At 47.1% G+C, this 24,622-nt stretch overlaps 1 protein-coding gene across 1 annotated transcript in view; it reads left to right on the forward strand.

Annotated features, from left to right (window-relative positions):
- LOC143807642 (signaling lymphocytic activation molecule-like) overlaps positions 1-22,539 on the forward strand; it is a 38,898-nt gene extending 16,359 nt beyond the window's left edge. Inside the window, exons 5-7 of the mRNA XM_077289482.1 lie at positions 5,460-5,587; positions 8,037-8,157; positions 22,165-22,539. Of these exons, the coding sequence (XP_077145597.1) occupies positions 5,460-5,587; positions 8,037-8,157; positions 22,165-22,166 (251 nt within the window). The 3' untranslated portion in view covers positions 22,167-22,539. The remainder of the gene's footprint in view (positions 1-5,459; positions 5,588-8,036; positions 8,158-22,164) is intronic.
- Positions 22,540-24,622: the final 2,083 nt, after the last annotated feature.

Raw genomic sequence — 24,622 nt, forward strand, 5'->3', positions numbered from 1 at the left:
TAAGATGCTGACCTTTTGAGGGGAAATACCTCAAATAGGCTGCAGAGCTTACCCTTAAAGGGAACCTGTCACCCCCAAAATGGAAGATGAGCTAAGCCCACCGACATCAGGGGCTTATCTATAGCATTCTGGAATGCTGTAGATAAGCCCCCGATGTATCCTGAAAGATGAGAAAAAGAGGTTATATTATACTAACCCAGGGGCGATCCCGCTGCGGTCCAGTCCGATGGGCGTCACGGTCCGGGGCCTCCCATCTTCATAGGATGACGTCCTCTTCTTGTCTTCACGCTGCGGCTCCGGCGCAGGCGTACTTTGTCTGCCCTGTTGAGGGCAGAGCAAAGTACTGCAGTGCGCAGGCGCCGGGCCTCTCTGATCTTTCCTGGCTCCTGCGCACTGCAGTACTTTGCTCTGCCCTCAACATGGCAGACAAAGTACGCCTGCGCCGGAGCCGCAGCGTGAAGACAAGAAGAAGAGGTCATCGTAAGAAGATAGGAGGCCCCGGACCAGACCGCGAAACCCATCGGACCTGGACCGCAGCAGGACCGCCCCTGGGTGAGTATAATCTAACTTCTTTTTCTCATCTTTCAGGATACATCGGGGGCTTATCTACAGCATTCCAGAATGCTGTAGATAAGCCCCTGATGCCGGTGGGCTTAGCTCATCTTCCATTTTGGGGGTGACAGGTTCCCTTTAAAGTCACATAATGTATGGGACTCCCCGGAATATTGTGGCAAGCCAGGCCGCTCCAGGAATATATGGCAAGGACAGCGGCATTATGGGAGTTGTAGCTGCGGCGGGGTCTGTCCGGTTTATTGGAGCTGCGGGCCCTGCGGGGCCTGGTAGCGGTATGGGGCCTGCGGCTGTGTCCACCGTGGGGCCTGGGGGTACCATGGGGCCTGTGGCTGCATCCACTGCGGGTCCTGGGGGCATCACTGGGCCCTGCGGGTGCGACCGCTACCAATCCTCCTTCTGGGTCAGACATGGCTTTTCCCCTTTGCTAACCTTGCAGAAGCTGGCGTCTCTCCTCCGTATTTTGTCGTATTTTAAGTGAGGTTTGGTGTGCGGGCTATACCTTCCTTTCGGGTATATAATCCCCCTCCTCCCCCTTCACTTCAAAGACCCATAGAAGCGAAACAGAGCGTGAAACGGCCGTCGTCTTTGCACTCTCCAGCTCCCCACCTGCCTGGATTTCCTACTACTCCTATACCTACTCTTAGTATATCTACTACTCCTATGGCTGCTATTAGTATACCTACTACTCGTATGCCTACTATTAGTATACCTACTCCTCCTATACCTATTACTCTTAGGCCGGCGTCACACTAGCGAGTTTTACGGACGTATGAGCGCATAAACTACGTCCATAAAATACGCATTGCACACAGCCCAATGAATCTCTATGGCCCAGCTCCTATCTGCCGTATATTACGCATCCGTAATATACGGTCTTGTACGGCCGTAGAAAATCGCAGCATGCTGCGTTTGTCACCGTATTGCGCAAAAAATCGCCAATGAAAGTCTATGGGGCGAGAAAAATACGGATTACACACGGACCATGCGTGTGACTTGCGAGAAATACGCACCGGTGTTAGAGAAAAGCCGGTAATTCAATTGCCGGCTTTTCATTTCTCCTTCCCAAACCCGACAGGATACTCGTATCCCTTTTTTTTTTTGCATATTCCACACTACTAATGTTAGTAGTGTGTATGTGCAAAATTTGGGCACTCTAGCTTGTAAAATAAAGAGTTAAATGGCGGAAAAAATTGGCGTAGCTCCCGCGCAATTTTATCCACCAGAGTGGTAATGCCAGTGACTGAGGGCAGATATTAATAGCCTAGAGAGGGTCCATGGTTATTGGCCCCCCCTGGCTACAAACATCTGCCCCCAGCCACCCCAGAAAAGGCACATCTGGAAGATGCGCCTATTCTGGCACTTGGCCACTCTCTTCCCACTCCCGTGTAGTGGTGGGATATGGGGTAATGAAGGGTTAATGTCACCTTGCTATTGTAAGGTGACATTAAGCCAGATTAATAATGGAGAGGCGTCAATTATGACACCTATCCATTATTAATCCAATAGTACGAAATGGTTAATAAAACACACACACATTATTTAAAAGTATTTTAATGAAATAAAGACACAGGTTGTTGTAATATTTTATTATACTGGTAATCCACCTGAAGACCCTCGTTCTGTAATAAAGGAAAAATAAAAAAACAACAATATCTCATACCTTCCGTCGCTCAGGTCAAGTCCCACGAAGTAAATCCATCTGAAGGGGTTAAATCATTTTACAGCCAGGAGCTCTGCTAAAGCAGTGCTCTTGCCTGTAAATATCCCGGGGAATGAATGGAATGCAGGGGAATGACCTGTAGTTACCTTGAGTTGCGCTGAGGCGCCCTCTGCTGGATGTCCTCATGAACTGGAGCCTGGGAAAAGTTCCCACGCTCGAGTTCATATGAGGACATCCAGCAGAGGGTGCTTCACCGCGACTCAAGGTAACTACAGGTCACCCTGCTTTCCATTCATTCCCCGGGGTTTTTACAGGCACGAGCACTGCTTTAGCAGAGCTCCTGGCTGTAAAATGATTTAACCCCTTCAGATGGATTTACTTCGTGGGACTTGACCTGAGCGACGGAAGGTATGAGATATTGTTGTTTTTCTATTTTTCCTTTATTACAGAACGAGGGTCTTCAGGTGGATTACCAGTATAATAAAATATTACAACAACCTGTGTCTTTATTTCATTAAAATACTTTTAAATAATGTGTGTGTGTTTTATTAACCATTTCGTACTATTGGATTAATAATGGATAGGTGTCATAATTGACGCCTCTCCATTATTAATCTGGCTTAATGTCACCTTACAATAGCAAGGTGACATTAACCCTTCATTACCCCATATCCCACCGCTACACGGGAGTGGGAAGAGGGTGGCCAAGTGCCAGAATAGGCGCATCTTCCAGATGTGCCTTTTCTGGGGTGGCTGGGGGCAGATGTTTGTAGCCAGGGGGGCCAATAACCATGGACCCTCTCTAGGCTATTAATATCTGCCCTCAGTCACTGGCTTTACCACTCTGGCGGAGAAAATTGCGCGGGAGCCCACGCCAATTTTTTCCGCCATTTAACCCTTTATTTTACAAGCTACAGCGCCCAAATTTTGCACATACACACTACTAACATTAGTAGTGTGTAATATGCAAAAAGAAAGGGATATGAGATGGTTTACTGTATGTAAACCATGTCTCAATCATGTCGGGTTTGGGAAGGAGAAAGAAAGAGCCGGCATATATATATATATATATATGTAGCACCCCCACTGCCGCAGGGCCGAGGGGTACCCGGTACCGGGCCTCTGAGTCTCTGCTCTGGGGTTGTCACGGTGGCTAGGCCCGGTCCGTGACCCTGCTGAGGGGCGTACAGTAAATAATAGATGTGGATGGTGGTGTTGGTGCGGTGCAGTAAATAACGAGGACACCAGGTTGCATTCTCTTTACCTCTTTACTGAAGATCTCTGGGTCCTCAATCCGGAATACGGTTAACCAGGCTGCGCAAGTCCGGCCGGTCCAATGGCACCTCCAGAGTTCTCTTTACAGGTGGAAATCGGTGCCTTCCTGCTAGCGCTATGTGTTGCGGTCCTTCCCTGCTGTGCTTACGGAAAGTCCCCACAACTGTTGTGTCTGTTTCTTAAGTTCCCTCACAACTCGATTAGATGATGTTCTGCTAATCTTCCGTCCCTCCCTGATGTTACGGTTAGGACGGCACCCGTATGACGGGTAGGCTCGGAGCTCTTCCGGGACCCTAGAGTCACCCCTCTCCACAAGTTGCCCCCTATGTCTTCGTAGGTGATTTAGGTGAGACAGCCCGCCTATGACTGACTGTCCTGCCGTTGGTTTGAAGTATTGCCTGAAGCTGAATATAGAAATACTTCCTCGGCGTTCCGGCCGCCGGTTGTACGCCTCAGTAGGATGTTGCCTCGGTCTTACAGCACGACTCCTACTGGTATTCTCCTTCTTGCTTTGATCTCGTTTCTCACTCAGCACAATCTATCTCGCTTCTAATCCTTCCTTAGGCACCGCCGCTATGCTGAGCAGGCACGGTCCCGTGACGTTCTCTCAAGTTGCCAGGCCTCTGTCAGGATCCCACCCCTGACAGGGACCCTACCGAATCTTCCCCCACAACACCCTCTGCCACAAGGTGTTGCCTGGTTCCAACCCAGTCAGCTTTCTCTCTAACTTCCTGCCTGACCCCCAGTTTTACCAGTATGTGAGGAGTGGCCTAATGAATAGAACCCTTAGCTCCCCCTGGAGGCCCGGCTGTGAAATGTATTGGTGTCTGTGACACCTGGTCAGATGAACTCCTTCAGTGCCATCAGACGTACCATAGCTCCCCTTAGTGGCGGAGCCACAGTACTGCAACGACAAGGACTCTGGGGCGCTGCATATACATACTGTATATATGTTTTACCGAATATTTGAGCACATAAATCCATTAGATGTCGGTTTTGCAAGCCTGCGAGAAAATATCGCAGTACGGATGCCATACGGATTACATATGGAGGATGCCATGCGCAAAATACGCTGACGCACCCTGCCTACGGATGACATACGGATCACTATTTTTGGAACATTTCTGCGTATTACGGCCGTAAATAACGGACCGTATTTTCATACGCTGAGTGTGACGCTGGCCTTATGCCTACTATTAGTATACCTACTACTCCTATGGCTACTATTAGTATACCTACTCCTCCTATGCCTACTATTTGTATACCTACTCCTCCTATGCCTACTATAAGTCTACCTACTACTCCTATGCCTATTATTAGTATACCTACTACTCCTATGCCTACTATTAGTATACCTATTACTCCTGGGCCTACTATTAGCAGACCTAGTACTCCTATGTCTACTATTAGTATACCTACTACTCTTATGCCTACTATTAGTATACCTATTACTCCTGGGCCTACTATTAGCAGACCTAGTACTCCTATGTCTACTATTAGTATACCTACTACTCTTATGCCTATTATTAGTATACCTACTCCTCCTATGCCTACTTTTAGTATATCTACTACTCCTATGCCTACTCTTAGTATATCTACTACTCCTGTGGCTACTATTAGTATACCTACTACTCCTTTGTCTACTATTAGTATACCTACTACTCCTAAGGCTACTATTAGTATACTTACTACTCCTATGTCTCGTACACGTGCTTTTTTTTTGCTTTGTTTTGTTTTTTTATAAAAATGTTATCAAATTCACCGCATAGCAAAGTGTCATGAGTGTCCATATTATGCCCTATGGTTAACAGCACCATCTTAGTTCTCTTTAAAATATAGAGTGAAGTACGTAAATACCATCGTGGAAAATCATACCGTTTCTATTGGCACCATGTTCAGAGCAAAACTAATAAAATGTTTGTGTTTTTGTTTTTTTATTTAATCATGACAGGCATGTCCTCAAAACAGTACAGCAATCCACAAACTTGCCCCCAAAGTAGACCACCAGCCCCTGAACCAGTATCAGAACAAACACATGAAACCACCCATACATTGTACTCCACAGTCCAGAAACCTGAGGTATGTGGGGTATATTAATCATATGGTGCAGTAAAAAAAAAAAACATTTTTGACCCCCTTGAGGTCTACCATTAACTCACATGGATCATTGGTTTCACCAAAATATGGTATTGTAGAAATTGATGATGGAAAAAGCTTTGGGATTAATGTTCATACTCCATGGCACCTTGGCGAGGGCAATACCAACTTTTTTGAGCAGCTCTTGAATGCTGGCATACTAGGCAAGTATTGTGATTGCTAGGCCCCCATGATATCATGAGGCCTACTTAATTGCCCCTATCCTGGGCACCTCTTGTGATTACTAGGCCCCCTTTACATCATGACATCAAAAGACTTCTTGATTCCTGAAACTTTATGGGCCTCTTGTGTTTACCAGGCCTCTGCACTGACATGACATAACATGAGGCCTTCTTGAATTCCAGAATCCTAGACACCTCTTATGATTACTAGGCCTCTGTGATTTCATGACATCGTATGTGGTCTAGTCGTTAGGATCTCATGCGAGGTTATGATGTCATGGGCGAGGGAACTAGTAATCAGAAAAGGCGCCAAGGATGCCGACATTCAAGTGTTGGCCATAGAGGCTCGAATGCCGGTATCATGGGCATTTATGTCAATTTCTGGCCACTGCAATGTCATGATGCCGCGGGGGGGCAGGTATTCATAACAGAAAACTAGGATGCTGGCATTTAAGTAGGCCTCATGAGACCTCATGGTGTTATAAGGGCCTAATAGTCACAGGAGAAGCCTATTATGCCAGCATTCGGGTGCCAACCAGAATCTTTGAATGCCTCCATCCTGGGAACCTCTTGTGATTACTAGGCTACCTTGACATAATGATATCATATGAGGCTTACTCGAATTCTGGCATCCTTGGCACCTATTGTGATTACTAGGCTTCCACAACATCATGACATCACATGAGGCCAACTCAAATGCCAACATCCAGGGCGCCTCTTGTGATTACTAGGGCTCCACGACTACATGACATTGCATGAGGTCTAGTTTGTATCTCATGCAATGTTATGATGTCACGGGCCTGGTCCCAGAAATCAGTAGACGTGCCTAAAATACCGACATTTGAGTGCTGAACAAGGAGGTCCAAATTTTGGCATCCTCAGCACTCAGCCACAGCAACATCATGATGTTCTTGGGGCCTTTTACCACAAAAGGGACTAAGGATGCCAGCATGAGATGTCATGGCATTATAATGGTCTAGTAATCACAAGAGATGTCCATTATGCCAGCATTCAAGTGCCAACCAAAGAAGTTTGAAGTCTGAGATCTGGAAGCCTCTGGTGAATACTAGGCCTCATGTGACGCTATAATGTCACGGATGGGGGCTTAGTAATCATAAGAGCTGCCAAGGATGCTGACATTCAAGGGCCCACCACGGAGGCTCAAATGTCGGCATCCTGTGCATTTCTTGCGATTTCTAGGCCATTACAACGTCATGATGTCACAGGGCCTGGTAATCACAACAAAGAGCTAGGATGCTGGCATCCAACTAAGCCTCATGAGACGTCATGGTGTTATAAGGGCCTAATAATCAGAAGAAAACATTCATGATGCCAGCATTTGAGTGCTAACCAAGGAACTTCAAATGCTGACATATGGGTGCCTCTTGTGATTACTAAGCTCACTTGATGTCATGACATCACATGAGGACTACTCAAATGCCGTCATCTTGAGCACCTCTTTTGATTGCTAGGCCTCCCGACTTCATTACATTGCATGAAGTCTAGTCTTTAGCATCTCATGTGATGTTGTGATATCATGGGTTGGGCCTTTTAATCACTAGATGCAACCAGAATGCTGGCATTCGAGTCATTGATAAAGGGTGTTCGAATGCTGCAACATCATGATATCGCTGGGGCGTTTCAATCACAACAGGGACCTAGAATGCTGGCATGAGACTTTATGGCATTATAAGGGTCTGGTAATTACAAGAGACACCCATTATGCTGGCATTTCAGTAAACCTCATGTGATGCCATAAGGTCGATAGGCCTAGTAGTCACAAGAGGCATCCAGTATGCCAGTATACAACTGCAAGCCAAGGAAGTTTGAATACCGGCATCCAGGGCGCTTCTTGGGATTACCAGGCCCTCACAACATCATCATATCACTTTAGGCCTAGTCACTAGGCTAAGAAAGCTCACACTACCTTAATGAATGTTGATGTTGACAACACCCTTCAAATCTTTTTGCTCCACTGCAGTATTGGAAAATGTCAGACAGAATAGAGATAAATCCTTGTCCCACCTTGGATATTTATGTGCCTTAGATGGGAGTCACACCTCCTTGACATGCACCTACATAGAATATGAGGAAAGGGAGAGATGGCTGCCTATGCGGCAAAGAAAGTAGCCAAGAAGGGTGGCAGGAAAACAAGTGCAACTGTCCTTATATCTTCATCTTGGTTTTTCTGTTTTTCTTACATTTTTAAGAATCGAAGTGCATACGCTATTGAATCCAATAGCCAGCCTTTTTCATCAGTGTATGTGCTGGCCGGTCCTTGCAGAGATGATGCTCAATCACAGAATATAAGCAATGAGGAGACCAGAGTGTGTAAGTAAAATGCTGCCCTGTTATTATATAACAGTGACCATGTGTCATGCCATCCCCAGTGTAACTGCCAGTCCAGCACAAGCTACACTGTGCAGACAGGAAGTCAGGCTATGACTTCCTGTAAAGTACAGGATGCAGTCCATTCTGGAAGTAGTGTTAGTTACATCGTTACATAGGTTTAAAAAAGACCTAGGTCCATCAAGTTCAACTTTACTCCACCAATTATAAATGATCTATCATTAGTTGGCAATTAGTAGGAGCAGGAGCAATGTAATGAGGCTCTTCCCCCTTTGAAAATATGCATCATGGGCAATGTAAAAGGCAACCAGATGGTAGATGGCCCAAATAACAGCTAAAACAGATGACTTGATAAATCATAAAATTCTGGTTGTATTCAACCACCACTAGGGGAGCCCACTAGTGATGAGCGAGTATACTCATTGCTCAGGTTTTCCCGAGCACGCTCGGGTGGTTTCCGAGTATTTGTGAGTGCTCGGGAGATTTAGTTTTTGCCAACTCAGCTACATGAGTTACAGCTGCTAGCCAGCCTGTGTACATGTGGGGGTTGCCTGGTTGCTAGGGAATCCCCACATGTATTCAAGCTGTCTAGCAGCCGCAAATCATGCAGCTGCCGTCAACAAAAGCTAAATCTCCGAGCTCTCACAACTACGCGGAGACCACCTGAGCGTGCTCGGGAAAACCCGAGCAACGAGTATACTCGCTCATCACTAGAGCCCACTACATACGGAACTAAACCATATTAATGTTATGACTGCCAAAGCACATTAATTTGGGTAGCGTACAAACCAGGGAGACAAACACCTGAATCTGACAGGTCCTTGTTCAGACTACAAAAAGCCCTTTTCAGACCCTGGTCTGTCCCTGCCTAACAGAGGTTGGCACTCTGAGATAACATAATGGCGCCCCCACTTGATGGCGGCTTACCCTGAATGTCCCTGGAAGCTCCTAGGATTGGTAGAGTAGAAGTTCCCTAAGGAGTAAAAGAAAGTACACAAAACAACTGCAACCAACAGCAAAGTGAATGAATACAACAAAGTTTATCACCAGCAGGAAACACCATTAGTGGGAGGTATTTAAAGCCGCACCTGAAAGGTGGTAGGACAAACAGAGTACATTGAAATCACCTGTTACCCAAAACCGATAGAACTGAAACACCCAAAGAAAAGGTGTATCTCTTGTGGCTCAGAGAAAAGAGATGCCGACCACAGAATACAGAATTCAGGTGTCACAATCAATTTTTGGATGTGTGGCAGCTCTGGTTCCACTATGATTTTTATGTAGCTTTCTTCCTTTCATGCCGACAGGGGTTAATGTCAGTTTCTCTTGCTAGCGGTTTACTGCAATTGCAGAGTTGCTAGGTCAGCTAATGTGGGTGGAGACCACTGCCACCATCCTTTAAATAGTCACCTGATGCATCAGCTGTCTGTCAGTGATAGAGCAATCTATGTTGACCAAGTAAGGAGCTCTAAAGTGGTGAATCAGCTGGTTATGTGGAGTTGGTCCAGGTGCCTTTCTTCTGCTGTGAGGTGCTTTGCAGCAGAGAAAGTTGTTAAGCTAAGTTTGGTATTTTTTCCTTGTCTATCCAGGGCAGTGCGAGGTGACAGCGAGGAACGAGGTTCCGGACGGCGGCGGGGAGAAGAACCCGCTTAGGGAGTTAGGGGAGTGTAGGGACAGGTTCAGGTTGGAGTTCAGGAGGAGTCCATCCTTCATTCCCTATCGGTAGGGCCTTCCTCTCCCCTTTTCCATCCAGTTGTGTGTGTGTTGTGCCGTTCGCTGTCCGACCCCCTGTTGGGTCGTTACTAGTGATGAGCGAATATACTCGTTGCTCGGGTTTTCCCGAGCACGATCAGGTGGTCTCCGAGTATTTATGACTGCTTGGAGATTTAGTTTTCATCCCCGCAGCTGAATTATTTACATCTGTTAGCCAGCTTGAATACATGTGAAGATTCCCTAGCAACCAGGCAACCCCCACATGTGCTCAGCCTGGCTAATAGCTGTAAATCATTCAGCTACGGCAATGAAAACTAAATCTCCAAGTAGTCATAAATACTCGGAGACCACCCGAGCGTGCTCGGAAAAACCCGAGCAACGAGTATTTTCGCTCATCACTAGTCATTATGTTCGAATCCAGAAGAATGACAATTATCTATACCAGGGTTCTCACAGACTCTTTTTAGAATGACTGTCCGCTCTATCCATTTTCAATTAACTGGATCCCAACATGCCGTCAAATCCACATTTCCATGCAGCATATATGATCTCATCCGAGACAATATTATAAGTCCCCACATTACTGATACAGTGATGTTATTCACTTGGGGAATATTATTTTCCGTACTGAAAGAAATGACGGAGGCTGCTTCAAAGCGTCGCTTCAGGAAATAAGACATCAGCCACATCCTCTGATTTTCAAAACACGTCTCCTACTACAATACAACCTGCATAATATAGCGTGGAGGTGAATGGCTCCACCGGCGCAACTACCAGTATCTGAGCGATTGTCTCCATTGCTGGCAGGGGAGGAATCACCGGACGCATGCAGCAGAATAGTTCCCATTTGTTTTCTTTGAATGTCAGTGAAGTCCTGTACTATTCTCAAATTCCTTGGTAATGTACACTGAGCCGCCATAACATTAAAACCACAGAAAGGTGAAGAGAATATCATTGTCAGGTGACAATGGCATCTGTATGGGATGGGATATATTATGCAGAGAATGATCGGTCAATTCTTGTTGGAAATGGGAAAATGAGTAAATGTTAGGATCTGGGAGACTTTGACAATGGCCAAAATGTGATGTTTAAACGACTGGGTCAGTGATCTACAAAACAATGGGTCTTTTGGAGTGTTTCTGGTATACAGCGATCTTGTCAGGTGTTCCTGGTATACGGCAGGTCTTGTGTGGTGTTCCTGGTATATGATGGTCTTGTAAGATGTTCCTGGTATACAACAGGTCTTGTGGGGTGTTCCTGGTATATGATGGTCTTGTCAGGTGTTCCTGGTATGCAACTGGTCTTGTGGGGTGTTCCTGGTATATGGCAGTCTTGTAAGATGTTCCTGGTATACTCCATGTCTTGTGGGGTGTTCCTGGTATATGGCGATCTTGTAAGATTGGAATATGTTCCTAGTATACAGCAGGTATTGTGGGGTGTTCCATGTATATGATGGTATTATAAAGTGTTCATGGTAAACGGCAGATCTTGTGGGAGGTTTCCAATATACGGAGAGTCTAGTGGGGTGTTGTTGGTATATGGTGCTATTGTAAGGTGTTCCTGGTATAGAGCAAGTCTTGTGGGATGCTCCTGGTATACAACAGGTCTTGTGGGGTGTTCATGGTATACGGCATGTGTTGTGGGGTGTTTACAGTATACAGCAGGTCTTGTGGGGTGTTCCCGATATATGGCGGGTCATGTGGGATGCTCTTGTTATATGGCAGGTATGGGGTGTTCCCTGTACACTGCAGGACTTGTAAGTTGTTTCTGGTATACCTGAGTGCTTGTGGGGTGTTCCTGGGATACAGCAGGTCATGTGAGTTGTTTCCGTAATACAGCAGGTCTTGTGGGGCATTCTTAGTATGCAGCAGGTGTTGTGGGGTGTTCCCAGTATACGGAAGGTCTTGTGGGGTGTTCCCAGTATACATTGGTTAGTACAGTGGGTATGGAAAGTAATCAGACCCCTTTACATTTTTCACTCTGTTTCAATGCAGCCATTTGGAAATTCAAAAAAGTTATTTTTTTTTCTCTTTAATGTACACTCTGCACCCCATGTTGACTATAAAAAAAAACAGAAATGTAGTAATTTTTACAAATTTATTAAAATAGAAAAACTGAAATATCACATGGTCATAAGTATTCAGCCCTTTGCTCAGACACTCATGTTTAAGTCACATGCTGTCCATTTCCTTGTGATCCTCCTTGAGATGGTTCTACTCCTTCATTGAAGGCCAACTGTGTTTAATTAAACTGATAGGACTTGATTTGGAAAGGCACACACCTGTCTATATAAGACCTCACAGCTCACAGTGCATGTCAGACCAAATGAGAATCATGAGGTCAAAGGAACAGGACAAGGAGCTCAGAGACAGAATTGTGGCAAGGCACAGTCCTGGCCAAGGTTACAACAGAATTTCTGCAGTACTCAAGGTTCCTAAGAGCACAGTGGCCTCCATAATCCTTAAATGGAAGAAATTTGGGACCACCAGAAGTCTTCCTAGACCTGGGCGTCCAGCCAAACTGAGCAATCATGGGTGATGAGCCTTTGGCGAGAGAGGTAAAGAAGAACCCCAAGATCACTGTGGCTGAGCTCCAGAGATGCAGTAGGGAGATGAAAGAAAGATCCACAAAGTCAACTATCACTGCAGCCCTCCACCATTATGGCAGAGTGGCTCGACGGAAGCCTCTCCACAGTGCAAGACATATGAAAGTTGGAGCGCCCCCAGACGCAGGGCCGCGGGGTACTCGGTTCCGGGCCTCTCTGTCTCAGTCCTGGGGTTGTCACGGTGGCTAAACCCGGTCCGTGACCCTGCTAAGGGGCGTCCAATGAAAGGTGTGATGGTGGTGCGTGGTACAAGGTGCGAGGAATAACGAGGACACAGGGTTGCAGTCTCTTTACCTCTTTACTGAAGGCTTCGGGATCCGCAATCCAGAGCACTGCTAACAGGGCTGGCTGAGACCGGCCGGTCCGAAGGCACATCCAGAGTTCCCTTTGCAGGTGGAAATCAGTGCCTACCTTCTAGCTCCTGTGTGTTGTAGTACCTCCCTGCTGAGCACCACGGGATAGTCCTCACAACTGTTGTGTCTGTTTCTGATGTTCTTTCTCTCTCTGTCCCCCAGATGATACGGCTAGGACGCACCCGTATGACGGGGTAGGCCTGGAGTTATTTTATAGGGACCCTAGAGACGCCCCTCTCCCACAATTGCCTCTGTTGTCTGCTTAGGTGATTTAGGTGAGACAGCCAACCTATAATTAACTGTCCTGCCGCTGTTTGAAGTAATGCTTGGAGCCCAATACTTCCTCGGCGTTCCAGCCACCGGCTACGCGCCTCAGTAGGATGTTTGTTGTGAATTCTGTTTGTGGGCTCCCTCTGGTGGCTACTGGTGGTACTGGTTGACTTCTGTCTTCTATCTCCAGTGCACCTGTTCCCATCAGGAAATGGGAGTTTCCTATATAATCTGGCTTCTCAGTCATTTACTTGCCGGCTATCAATGTTACCAGAGCTCTTCTGTTACTTGCTACCTGCTCCAAGTCTGCTGATTCAGATAAGTTGGATCATTTGTACCTTTTGTCCAGTGTGCATTTATATGAATCTTGCTGCTGGAAGCTCTAGTGAACTGAAATGACCACTCCGGTGTCATGAGTTGATACCGGAGTTTAAAGTCATTTCAGGATGGTATTTTGTAGGGTTTTGAGTTGACCGCGAAGTCCACTTTTGTATTTTCTGCTATCTAGTTAGTGGGCCTCTCTTTGCTGAACCTGTATTCATTCTACGTATGTGTTTTCTTCTTAACTAACCGTCATTATATGTTGGGGGCTACTATCACTTTGGGGTTTTCTCTGGAGGCAAGCCAGGTCTGTGTTTCCTCTATTAGGGGTAGCTAGATCTCCGGCTGGTGCGAGACGTCTAGGGATAAAACGCAGGTACGTTCCCCGGCCACTGGTAGTTGTGCGTGAGGTTCAGCATCGCGGTCAGCTTAGATTCCATCTTCCTAGAGCTAGTCCTGTTTTTGCCTATGTCCCTGCCATTGGGAACCATGACAGTATAGCCGGCCTAACTGTGTTAAGTATTGGCTGAAGAAGGAGAGAGAAGAAGTCTCTGACACCTTTTTTTTTTTTTTTTTACTCTGAAGTCTGTCTAGCCATAATTGCAGTCTGCTTCTTTCCCCTCCTCTTAATCCCTGAATGGCTCAGATCTCAGCTGCTGAGAAATGGATATCCAGAGTTTAGCTTCAAATCTGAATAATCTGGCTTCTAAGGTTCAAAATATACAAGATTTTGTCATACATGCTCCTATGTCTGAACCTAAAATTCCTATACCAGAGTTTTTTTCTGGAGATAGATCTCGTTTTTTGAATTTTAAGCACAATTGTAGACCCCGCTCAGCAGGTTAAGATTGTTATTTCCTTGCTGCGGGGTGACCCCCAGAATTGGGCATTTGCATTGGCGCCAGGGGACCCTGCGCTGCTCAATGTGGATGCATTTTTTCTGGCGCTGGGGTTGCTCTATGAGGAACCTAATTTGGAGATTCAGGCTGAAAAGGCCTTGATAGCCCTCTCTCAAGGGCATGATGAAGCTGAGGTATATTGTCAAAAATTTCGAAGATGGTCTGTGCTTACTCAGTGGAATGAGTGCGCCCTGGCGGCGAATTTCAGAGAGGGTCTCTCTGACGCCGTTAAAGATGTCATGGTGGGGTTTCCTACGCCCACAGGTCTGAATGAGTCCATGACAATGGCTATTCAGATTGACCGGCGTTTACGGGAGCGCAAACCTGTGCACCATTTGGCGGTGTCTTCTGAGCAGGCACCGGAGAATATGCAATGTGATAGAATTCTGTCCAGAAGTGAACGGCAGAATTATAGGCGTAAAAATGGGTTGTGCTTCTATTGTGGCGATTCTGCTCATGTTATATCAGCATGCTCTAAACGCACAAAGAGGGTTGATAAGTCTTTTGCAGTTAGCACCTTGCAGTCTAAGTTTCTTTTGTCTGTGACTTTGATTTGTTCGTTATCATCTATTACCGTGAATGCCTATGTGGACTCTGGCGCCGCCCTGAGTCTTATGGATTGGTCCTTTGCCAGGCGTTGTGGGTTTAGTCTAGAGTCTCTGGAAGTCCCTATTCCTTTGAAGGGTATTGACTCCACACCATTGGCTAGGAATAAACCTCAATACTGGACGCAAGTGACTATGTGTATGACTCCAGACCATCAGGAGGTGATTCGATTCCTTGTGTTGCATAATTTGCATGATGTCTTAGTGCTTGGATTGCCATGGTTACAAACTCACAACCCAGTTCTTGACTGGAAAACAATGTCCGTATTAAGCTGGGGATGTCAGGGGGTTCATGGGGAAGTACCTTTGGTTTCCATTGCTTCATCTACTCCCTCTGAGGTTCCGGCATTTTTGTCTGACTATTGTGATGTTTTTGAGGAGCCTAAACTTAGTTCGCTCCCTCCTCACAGGGATTGCGATTGTGCTATAGATTTGATTCCTGGCAGCAAATTTCCTAAAGGTCGTTTGTTCAATCTGTCTGTACCAGAGCATGCTGCTATGCGAGAGTGTATTAAGGAGTCCTTGTAAAAGGGACATATCCGTCCATCCTCATCCCCTTTAGGAGCAGGTCAGGTTTTTTTTTCGTGGGTAAAAAGGATGGTTCCCTGAGGCCTTGTATTGATTATCGGCTGTTGAATAAGATTACAGTCAAATATCAGTATCCTTTGCCACTGTTGACTGATTTGTTTGCTCGTATTAAGGGGGCAAGGTGGTTTTCTAAGATTGACCTTCGGGGTGCGTATAATTTGGTGCGGATTAAGCAGGGAGATGAGTGGAAAACTGCATTTAATACGCCCGAGGGCCATTTTGAGTATCTGGTAATGCCTTTTGGTCTTTCTAATGCCCCTTCAGTCTTTCAGTCCTTTATGCACAATATTTTCCGTGAATATCTGGATAAATTTATGATTGTGTATTTGGATGATATTTTGATTTTTTCCGATGACTGGGAGTCGCATGTTCAACAGGTCAGGAAGGTTTTTCAGGTTTTGCGGGCCAATTCTTTGTTTGTAAAGGGTTCAAAGTGTATTTTTGGGGTTCAGAAGATCTCTTTTTTGGGGTACATTTTTTCCCCTTCTTCTATTGAGATGGATCCTGTCAAGGTTCGGGCTATTTGTGATTGGACGCAACCGACTTCCCTTAAGAGTCTTCAGAAATTCTTGGGCTTTGCTAATTTCTATCGTCGATTTATAACTGGTTTTTCAAGTGTTGTTAAGCCTCTAACGGATTTGACTAAGAAGGGTGCTGATGTTTCCAATTGGTCCTCGGCGGCTGTGGAGGCCTTTCGGGAGCTTAAGCACCGCTTTTCTTCTGCTCCTGTGTTGCGCCAGCCTGATGTTTCACTTCCTTTTCAGGTCGAAGTTGATGCTTCAGAGATCGGAGCGGGGGCGGTTTTGTCGCAGAGAAGTTCCGATTGCTCGGTGATGAGACCATGTGCGTTCTTTTCTCGAAAGTTTTCGCCCGCCGAGCGAAATTATGATGTTGGTAATCGGGAACTCTTGGCTATGAAGTGGGCCTTTGAGGAGTGGCGTCATTGGCTTGAGGGTGCTAGGCATCAGGTGGTGGTCTTGACTGATCACAAGAATCTGATTTACCTTGAGTCAGCCAGGCGTCTGAATCCTAGACAGGCGCGCTGGTCGTTGTTTTTCTCCCGGTTTAATTTCGTGGTCTCATATCTACCAGGTTCAAAGAATGTGAAGGCAGATGCCCTTTCTAGGAGTTTTGAGCCTGACTCCCCTGGTGATTCTGAGCCTACGGGTATCCTTAAGGATGGGGTGATATTGTCTGCTGTCTCTCCAGACTTGCGACGTGCTTTGCAGGAGTTTCAAGTGGATAGGCCTGATCGTTGTCCGCCTGGGAGACTGTTTGTTCCAGATGAGTGGACCAGTAGAGTCATCTTGGAAGTTCATTCTTCTGTATTGGCAGGCCACCCTGGAATCTTTGGTACCAGAGATTTGGTGGCCAGGTCCTTCTGGTGGCCTTCCCTGTCTCGGGATGTGCGTGCTTTTGTGCAGTCTTGTGATGTTTGTGCTCGGGCCAAGCCTTGCTGTTCTCGGGCTAGTGGATTGTTGTTGCCCTTGCCTATTCCAAAGAGGCCTTGGACGCACATCTCTATGGACTTTATTTCGGATCTCCCGGTTTCTCAGAAAATGACCGTCATCTGGGTGGTGTGTGACCGTTTTTCTAAAATGGTTCATTTGGTACCCTTGCCCAAGTTGCCTTCTTCATCTGAGTTGGTTCCTCTGTTTTTTCGGAATGTGGTTCGTTTACATGGTATCCCGGAAAACATCGTTTCCGACAGGGGATCCCAATTTGTGTCTAGATTTTGGCGGGCGTTCTGTGCCAGGATGGGCATTGATTTGTCTTTTTCGTCTGCCTTCCATCCTCAGACGAATGGCCAGACAGAGCAAACTAATCAGACCTTGGAGACTTATTTGAGGTGTTTTGTGTCTGCTGATCAGGATGACTGGGTCGCCTTTTTGCCGTTGGCGGAGTTTGCCCTTAATAATCGGGCTAGTTCTGCCACTCTGGTTTCTCCTTTCTTTTGCAATTCGGGGTTTCACCCTCGTTTTTCATCTGGTCAGGTGGAATCTTCGGATTGTCCTGGAGTGGACACTATGGTGGATAGATTGCACCAGATTTGGAGTCATGTGGTGGACAACTTGAAGCTGTCCCAGGAGAAGACTCAGCAGTTTGCTAATCGTCGTCGTCGTGCTGGTAATCGTCTTCGCATTGGGGACTTGGTGTGGTTATCTTCTCGTTTTGTCCCTATGAAGGTCTCGTCTCCTAAGTTTAAACCTCGGTTCATAGGTCCTTATAAGATTTTGGAGATTCTTAATCCTGTGTCGTTTCGTTTGGACCTACCAGCATCTTTCACTATTCATAATGTCTTCCATCGGTCTTTGTTGCGGAGGTACGAGATACCAGTTGTTCCTTCTGTTGAGCCTCCTGCTCCTGTGCTGGTGCAGGGTGAATTGGAGTATGTTGTTGAGAAGATTTTGGACTCTCGCATTTCCAGACGGAGACTTCAATATTTGGTTAAATGGAAGGGATACGGTCAGGAGGATAATTCTGGGGTGACTGCCTCTGATGTTCATGCCTCTGATTTGGTTCGCGCCTTTCATAGGGCTCGTCCAGATCGCCCTGGTGGTTCTCATGAGGGTTCGGTGCCCCCTCCTCAAGGGGGGGGTACTGTTGTGAATTCTGTTTGTGGGCTCCCTCTGGTGGCTACTGGTGGTACTGGTTGACTTCTGTCTTCTATCTCCAGTGCACCTGTTCCCATCAGGAAATGGGAGTTTCCTATATAATCTGGCTTCTCAGTCATTTACTTGCCGGCTATCAATGTTACCAGAGCTCTTCTGTTACTTGCTACCTGCTCCAAGTCTGCTGATTCAGATAAGTTGGATCATTTGTACCTTTTGTCCAGCGTGCATTTATATGAATCTTGCTGCTGGAAGCTCTAGTGAACTGAAATGACCACTCCGGTGTCATGAGTTGATACCGGAGTTTAAAGTCATTTCAGGATGGTATTTTGTAGGGTTTTGAGTTGACCGCGAAGTCCACTTTTGTATTTTCTGCTATCTAGTTAGTGGGCCTCTCTTTGCTGAACCTGCATTCATTCTACGTATGTGTTTTCTTCTTAACTAACCGTCATTATATGTTGGGGGCTACTATCACTTTGGGGTTTTCTCTGGAGGCAAGCCAGGTCTGTGTTTCCTCTATTAGGGGTAGCTAGATCTCCGGCTGGCGCGAGACGTCTAGGGATAAAACGCAGGTACGTTCCCCGGCCACTGGTAGTTGTGCGTGAGGTTCAGCATCGCGGTCAGCTTAGATTCCATCTTCCTAGAGCTAGTCCTGTTTTTGCCTATGTCCCTGCCATTGGGAACCATGACAGATGTTGCCACGATCTTAGGGCACGACTCCTACTGGTTCTATCCTCCTTTGTGTTGTGATCTCGTTTCTCACTTCTCCACAATAAACCTCGCTTCGTGTCCTTCCTTAAGATACCACCGCAACGGGTGCAGGTGCGGCTCCGTAACGATCTGTCCTTTTTGCTAGGCCACTGTCAGGATCCCACCCCTGACAGAGACCCCCCTGAATTTTCCCAGGAACTCCCTCTCTCACAGGATGTTGCCTGGGCAAAACCCAGTCAGCTTCTCCCTAACTTCCTATCCAGCCCCCAGTTTTACCAGATTGTGAGGAGTGGCCTAATACATAGAACCCTTTGCTCCCCCTGGTGGCCAGAGTGTGAAGTGTAATGTGTGACTGTGATACCTGGTCAGGTGAACTCCTTTAGTGCCATCAGACGTACCATCACTCCCCTTAGTGGCGGAGCGTCAGTACTGCAACGACCAGGACTCTGGGGCGCTGCAAAAGCACGCATAGAGTTTGCTAAAAAACAAATGAAGGACTCCCAGACTATGAGAAATAAGATTATCTGGTCTGATGGGACGAAGATAGACCTTTTTGGTGATAATTCTAAGTGGTATGTGTGGAGAAAAGCAGGCACTGCTCATCACCTGCCCAATACAATCCCAACAGTGAAACATGATGGTGGCAGCATCATGCTATGGTGGTGTTTTTCTGCTGCAGGGACAGGACTGGTTGTCATTGAAGGAAACATGAATGCGGCCAAGTACAGAGATATCCTGGATGAAAACCTCTTCCAGAATGCTCTGGACCTCAGACTTGGCCGAAGGTTCACCTTCCAACAAGACAATGACCTTAAGCACACAGCTAAAATAACAAAGGAGTGGCTTCAGAACAAGTCTGTGACCATTCTTGACTGGCCCAGCCAGAGCCCTGACCTAAACCCAATTGAGCATCTCTGAAGAGACCTGAAAATGGCTGTCCACCAACTTTCACCCTCCAACCTGACAGAACTGGAGAGGATCTGCAAGGAAGAATGGCAGATGCATACCTCACAACTTTTGAAGATGGTAAAGAGGGCCAAAGTTTGCGTCGCGCAACGCGCGCCGAGGCAAATTTTAGGCCACTCCTCTGACCACACCCATTCATAATTAGCCACACCCATATCCACGTCCCAACCACACCCATTTAGCACTGCTGATCACACTGTTTCATATATAATAATTATAAACAAAAAAATATGGCCACACAGTGCTCCATACTGTATAATGACCACACATGATGCTCCATACCGTATAATGACCGCACATGATGCTCCATACTGTATAATGACTGCACATGATGCCCCATACTGTATAATGACTGCACATGATGCTCCATACTGTATAATGACTGCACATGATGCTCCATACTGTATAATGACTGCACATGATGCTCCATACTGTATATTGGCTGCACATGATGCTCCATACTGTGTAATGACCGCACATGATGCCCCATACTGTATAATGACCGCACATGATGCTCCATACTGTATATTGGCTGCACATGATGCTCCATACTGTATAATGACCGCACATGATGCTCCATACTGTATGATGACTGCACATGATGCTCCATACTCTATATTGGCTGCACATGATGCTCCATACTGTATAATGGCCGCACATGATGCTCCATACTGTATAATGACCTCACATGATGCTCCATACTGTTTACTGGCTGCACATGATGCTCCATACTGTATAATGGCCCCACATGATGCTCCATACTGTATAATGACCACACATGATGCTCCATACTGTATAATGACTGCACATGATGCTCCATACCGTATAATGACCGCACATGATGCTCCATACTGTATAATGACCGCACATGATGCTCCATACTGTATAATGACCGCACATGATGCCCCATACTGTATAATGGCTGCACATGATACTTCGTACCATATAATGGCCACACATAGCTACTCCTACACACGCGGCTGCGCTCCGTACACTTTGCACACGGCTCCGCTCCGTACACACGCGCTCCGCTCCATACACCTCGTACACACGTGGCTCCGCTCCGCACACCTCGTACACACACTGCTCCGCTCCAGACACCTCGCGCACACACACAGCTCTGCTCCGCACACCTCGTACACACACGGCTCCGCTCCGTACACCTCGTACACACACGGCTCCGCTACGCACACCTCGTACACACTCGGCTCCGCTCCGCACACCTCGTACACACTCGGCTCCGCTCCGCACACCTCGTACACACACGGCTCTGCTACATCCACACCGCACACCTCCTGACCCCATACAAGGCATTACTTACCTCCTGCAGGACCATGTGTGTGGCAAGGTGGCAGAAACCAGCACAGCCAAGTCCTGTAATCCACGGAGGTCCCGGTCTGCCGATCATGTGACCGCTGACTCCTCCCCTCCTGTGACCTCATCACAGGTCCTGTGCGCAGAAAGCAGGCAGCCATACAGAACTTAGGGTAAGGGCCCGGAGCATGGGTTAACTATACAAGGGGGCGTGTCGGTCCTGCTATCTGCGCCGCGGGATTAGAGTGCCCCGTGCGGGAGTGCGGGGCAGAGGCTGAAAACCGGGACAATCCCGCACAATGAGGGACGGTTGGGAGCTATGGCAGAGGATCCCCAAATCCAGGTGTGAAAAACTTGTTGCATCATTCCCAAGAAGACTCATGGCTGCACTAGCTCAAAAGGGTGCTTCTACTCAATACTGAGGAAAGGGTCTGAATACTTATGACCCTGTGATATTTCACTTTCCTTTTTTAATAAATTTGCAAAAATGTCTACATTTCAGTTTTTTTCAGTCGAGCTGGGGTGCAGAGTATATATTTAATGAGAAAAAATGAACTTTTTTGAATTTACCAAATGGCTGCAATGAAACAAAGAGTGAAAAATTTAAAGGGGTATGAATATTTTCTGCACCCTCTGTACATACCAAAGTCCATCTAAGGAAGGACAACCGGTGAACCAACAGCAAGATGATGGGCATCAAAGGTACCACAAATTACTGATAACTATATTGGGCTATGTCAGTGTGACCATATATGTCTACCACCAAAAGTGATCATCAAAACTGGATCATGAAGCAATGGAAGAAGGTGGCTTGATTCCATGAAGCCAAGAAGACACTTTCAAAGTGGTCCTCTTTTCTGAAGGACCTTAGACATTTTCTAGTTCTCCTTACCATAAGGAATCTAAGAAGCAAAGCCGTCCCCCACCCTCCCTCAGCAGTTTATTGCTAGAGTTCCCCTTTACTGTATATTATTAGTCTCTGCACGATAATAATCGTTGAATGTTTTTTTTGTTTTTTTTTTACTATTTCAGAGAAAAGAAGCATCATCAGATTTTTCAATAGGTGAACCAAAAACGGATGATGGACCAAACGGCACTACTAACAAAAAAATCCATGAAAATGGACTCCAGGTCCAAAACTCATGTAAAAAATGATATTTTTCCTTTTTTAAATGCATTTTAGGAAAATTTTTATATGTAATTTATTGTGGAAGCAAATAAAAAAAATATATATATTTTCATCTAGTATTTAAAGAGGGGAATAGAGGAATTCCTCTTTACGTTCGGAGGCAATTATTGCACGTTACATTATGTGACTAATAGTGATGAGCGAATATACTCATTGCTCTGGTTTTCCCGAGTACGGTGATCTCCGAGTATTTATGACTGCTCGAAGATTTAGTTTTCATAGCGGCAGCTGAATGATTTACAGTTATTAGCCAGCTTGAATACATGTGGGGATTCCCTAGCAACCAGGCAACCACCACATGTACTTAGGCTGGCTAGCAGCCGTAAATCATTCAGATGCGGGGATGAAAATTAAATCTCCGAACACTAACAAATACTCGGAGATCACCCGAGCATGCTCAGGAAAACCCAAGCAATGAGTACACTCGCTCATCACTAGTGACTAAGTATCTGCTCACTCTAATTAGATTAATTGGTAACGGGAGCAGTAAGAATGTATGCAATCATCCAGTCATTGGGAACCTCTCACAACCCAAAGTAGACAATTCCTTTACGAGTATGACAGAATGTCTCCTATGCTGTATTATTGAGCTGTCCTTTATTGTACACTAGCTTGTGACTTTTTGCTATGGTTTATGTCACAATTTTGCATAAAGTTAAAAAAATCCTATATACAAATGAGTTCCTGTGCGGTTAGATGTTGTACAGTACGTTACACATCACAATCACAGATGTTCCTGTATGTTTGATGCCTGTAAAAGTTTTCTTTATCTTGTTAGACACTTGGCTTTTTTATGTTAAAGGGAACCTCTCTGGTTCTCATGCTCTCAACCCAGCAGCATTCACATACATATGACTAAATTCCCTGCCTAACCATCCCCATATAAATGGTTTTAAAAAGCATTTATAAGGTCGGCTTTTTGCTAATTAGGACGTTAAATAGTCGATGGGGCGCTAGTTTCCCCAGACTAGTCGGCCCTCTTTATATGGTATCACTCCCCTGTGGGCGTGATAACATAATTTTCACGAGCCTGCATCACCACCAGATTATTCAAATCTCATGCATGCACGTCGCTCATTTCGGCAGCATCACTGCGCCTCTGTAATTGGGTGCACGCTTTCGGGCTTCAGAGGTGAACTGCGAATGACCGGAAGTTTTGAAGAGCAGGTCAGACTTGTTAGGCAGGGAATTTAGTCATACGATCGTCTAAAAAATCATATCTATAATATAACGCTGGGAGAGTCACTCTGTCCGAAGCCTTTATAGACTGCGCAAGCGCAAGCAGTCTGAACCCCACAGAGTGACGCTCCCAGGAGATCGCGGTATGCGTAAGCACTGAACGCACACCGCGATCTCCAACGGAGAAGCAGGGACGAGCCAGGAGGGTGAGTATGCTATATTTACCTGTCCCGTTCCACCAATGCGCGCTGCTCCATCCTCCACATCCTCTGCCTGTGACGTTCAGTTCAGAGGGCGCGATGACGCGCTTAATGCTCGCCGCCCTCTGACTGAACAGTCACAGCCAGAGGAAGTGGAGCATGGAGCAGCTCGCATCGGTGGAACGGGGGACAGGTAAATATAGCAAGTGCCGGGGGCCTGAGCTAGCAGGCGACTCCGGCACCTGACCCCCACAGCGCGCCGGTGTCCCCGCCTGCTCAGGCCCCCAGCACTCGGCGCCCAGCACAGCCACGCACAGCCGTCCGCACTCACCACAGCCACGCACAGCTGCCCGCACTCACCACAGCCACGCACAGCCGCCCACACTCACCACAGCCACGCACAGCCGCCGGCACTCAGCACAGCCATGCACAGCCGCCCACACTCAGCACCGCCACGCACAGCCAACCGCACTCAGCACCGCCATGCACAGCCGCCCACACTCAGCACCGCCACGCACAGCCAACCGCACTCAGCACCGCCATGCACAGCCGCCCGCACTCACCACCGCCACGCACAGCCGCCCGCACTCAGCACCGCCACACGCAGCCGCCCGCACTCAGCACCGCCACGCACAGCCGCCCGCACTCAGCACCGCCACGCACAGCCGCCCGCACTCAGCACCGCCACGCACAGCCGCCCGCACTCAGCACCGCCACGCACAGCCGCCCGCACTCACCACAGTCATGCACAGCCGCCCGCACTCAGCACAGCCACGCACAGCCGCCCCCACTCAGCACCGCCACGCACAGCCGCCCGCACTCAGCACCGCCACGCACAGCCGCCCGCACTCAGCACCGCCACGCACAGCCGCCCGCACTCAGCACAGCCGCCCGCACTCAGCACAGCCGCCCGCACTCAGCA

Source organism: Ranitomeya variabilis, chromosome 1, assembly GCF_051348905.1.
Source record: "Ranitomeya variabilis isolate aRanVar5 chromosome 1, aRanVar5.hap1, whole genome shotgun sequence".
Taxonomy (NCBI): Eukaryota; Metazoa; Chordata; class Amphibia; order Anura; family Dendrobatidae; genus Ranitomeya; species Ranitomeya variabilis.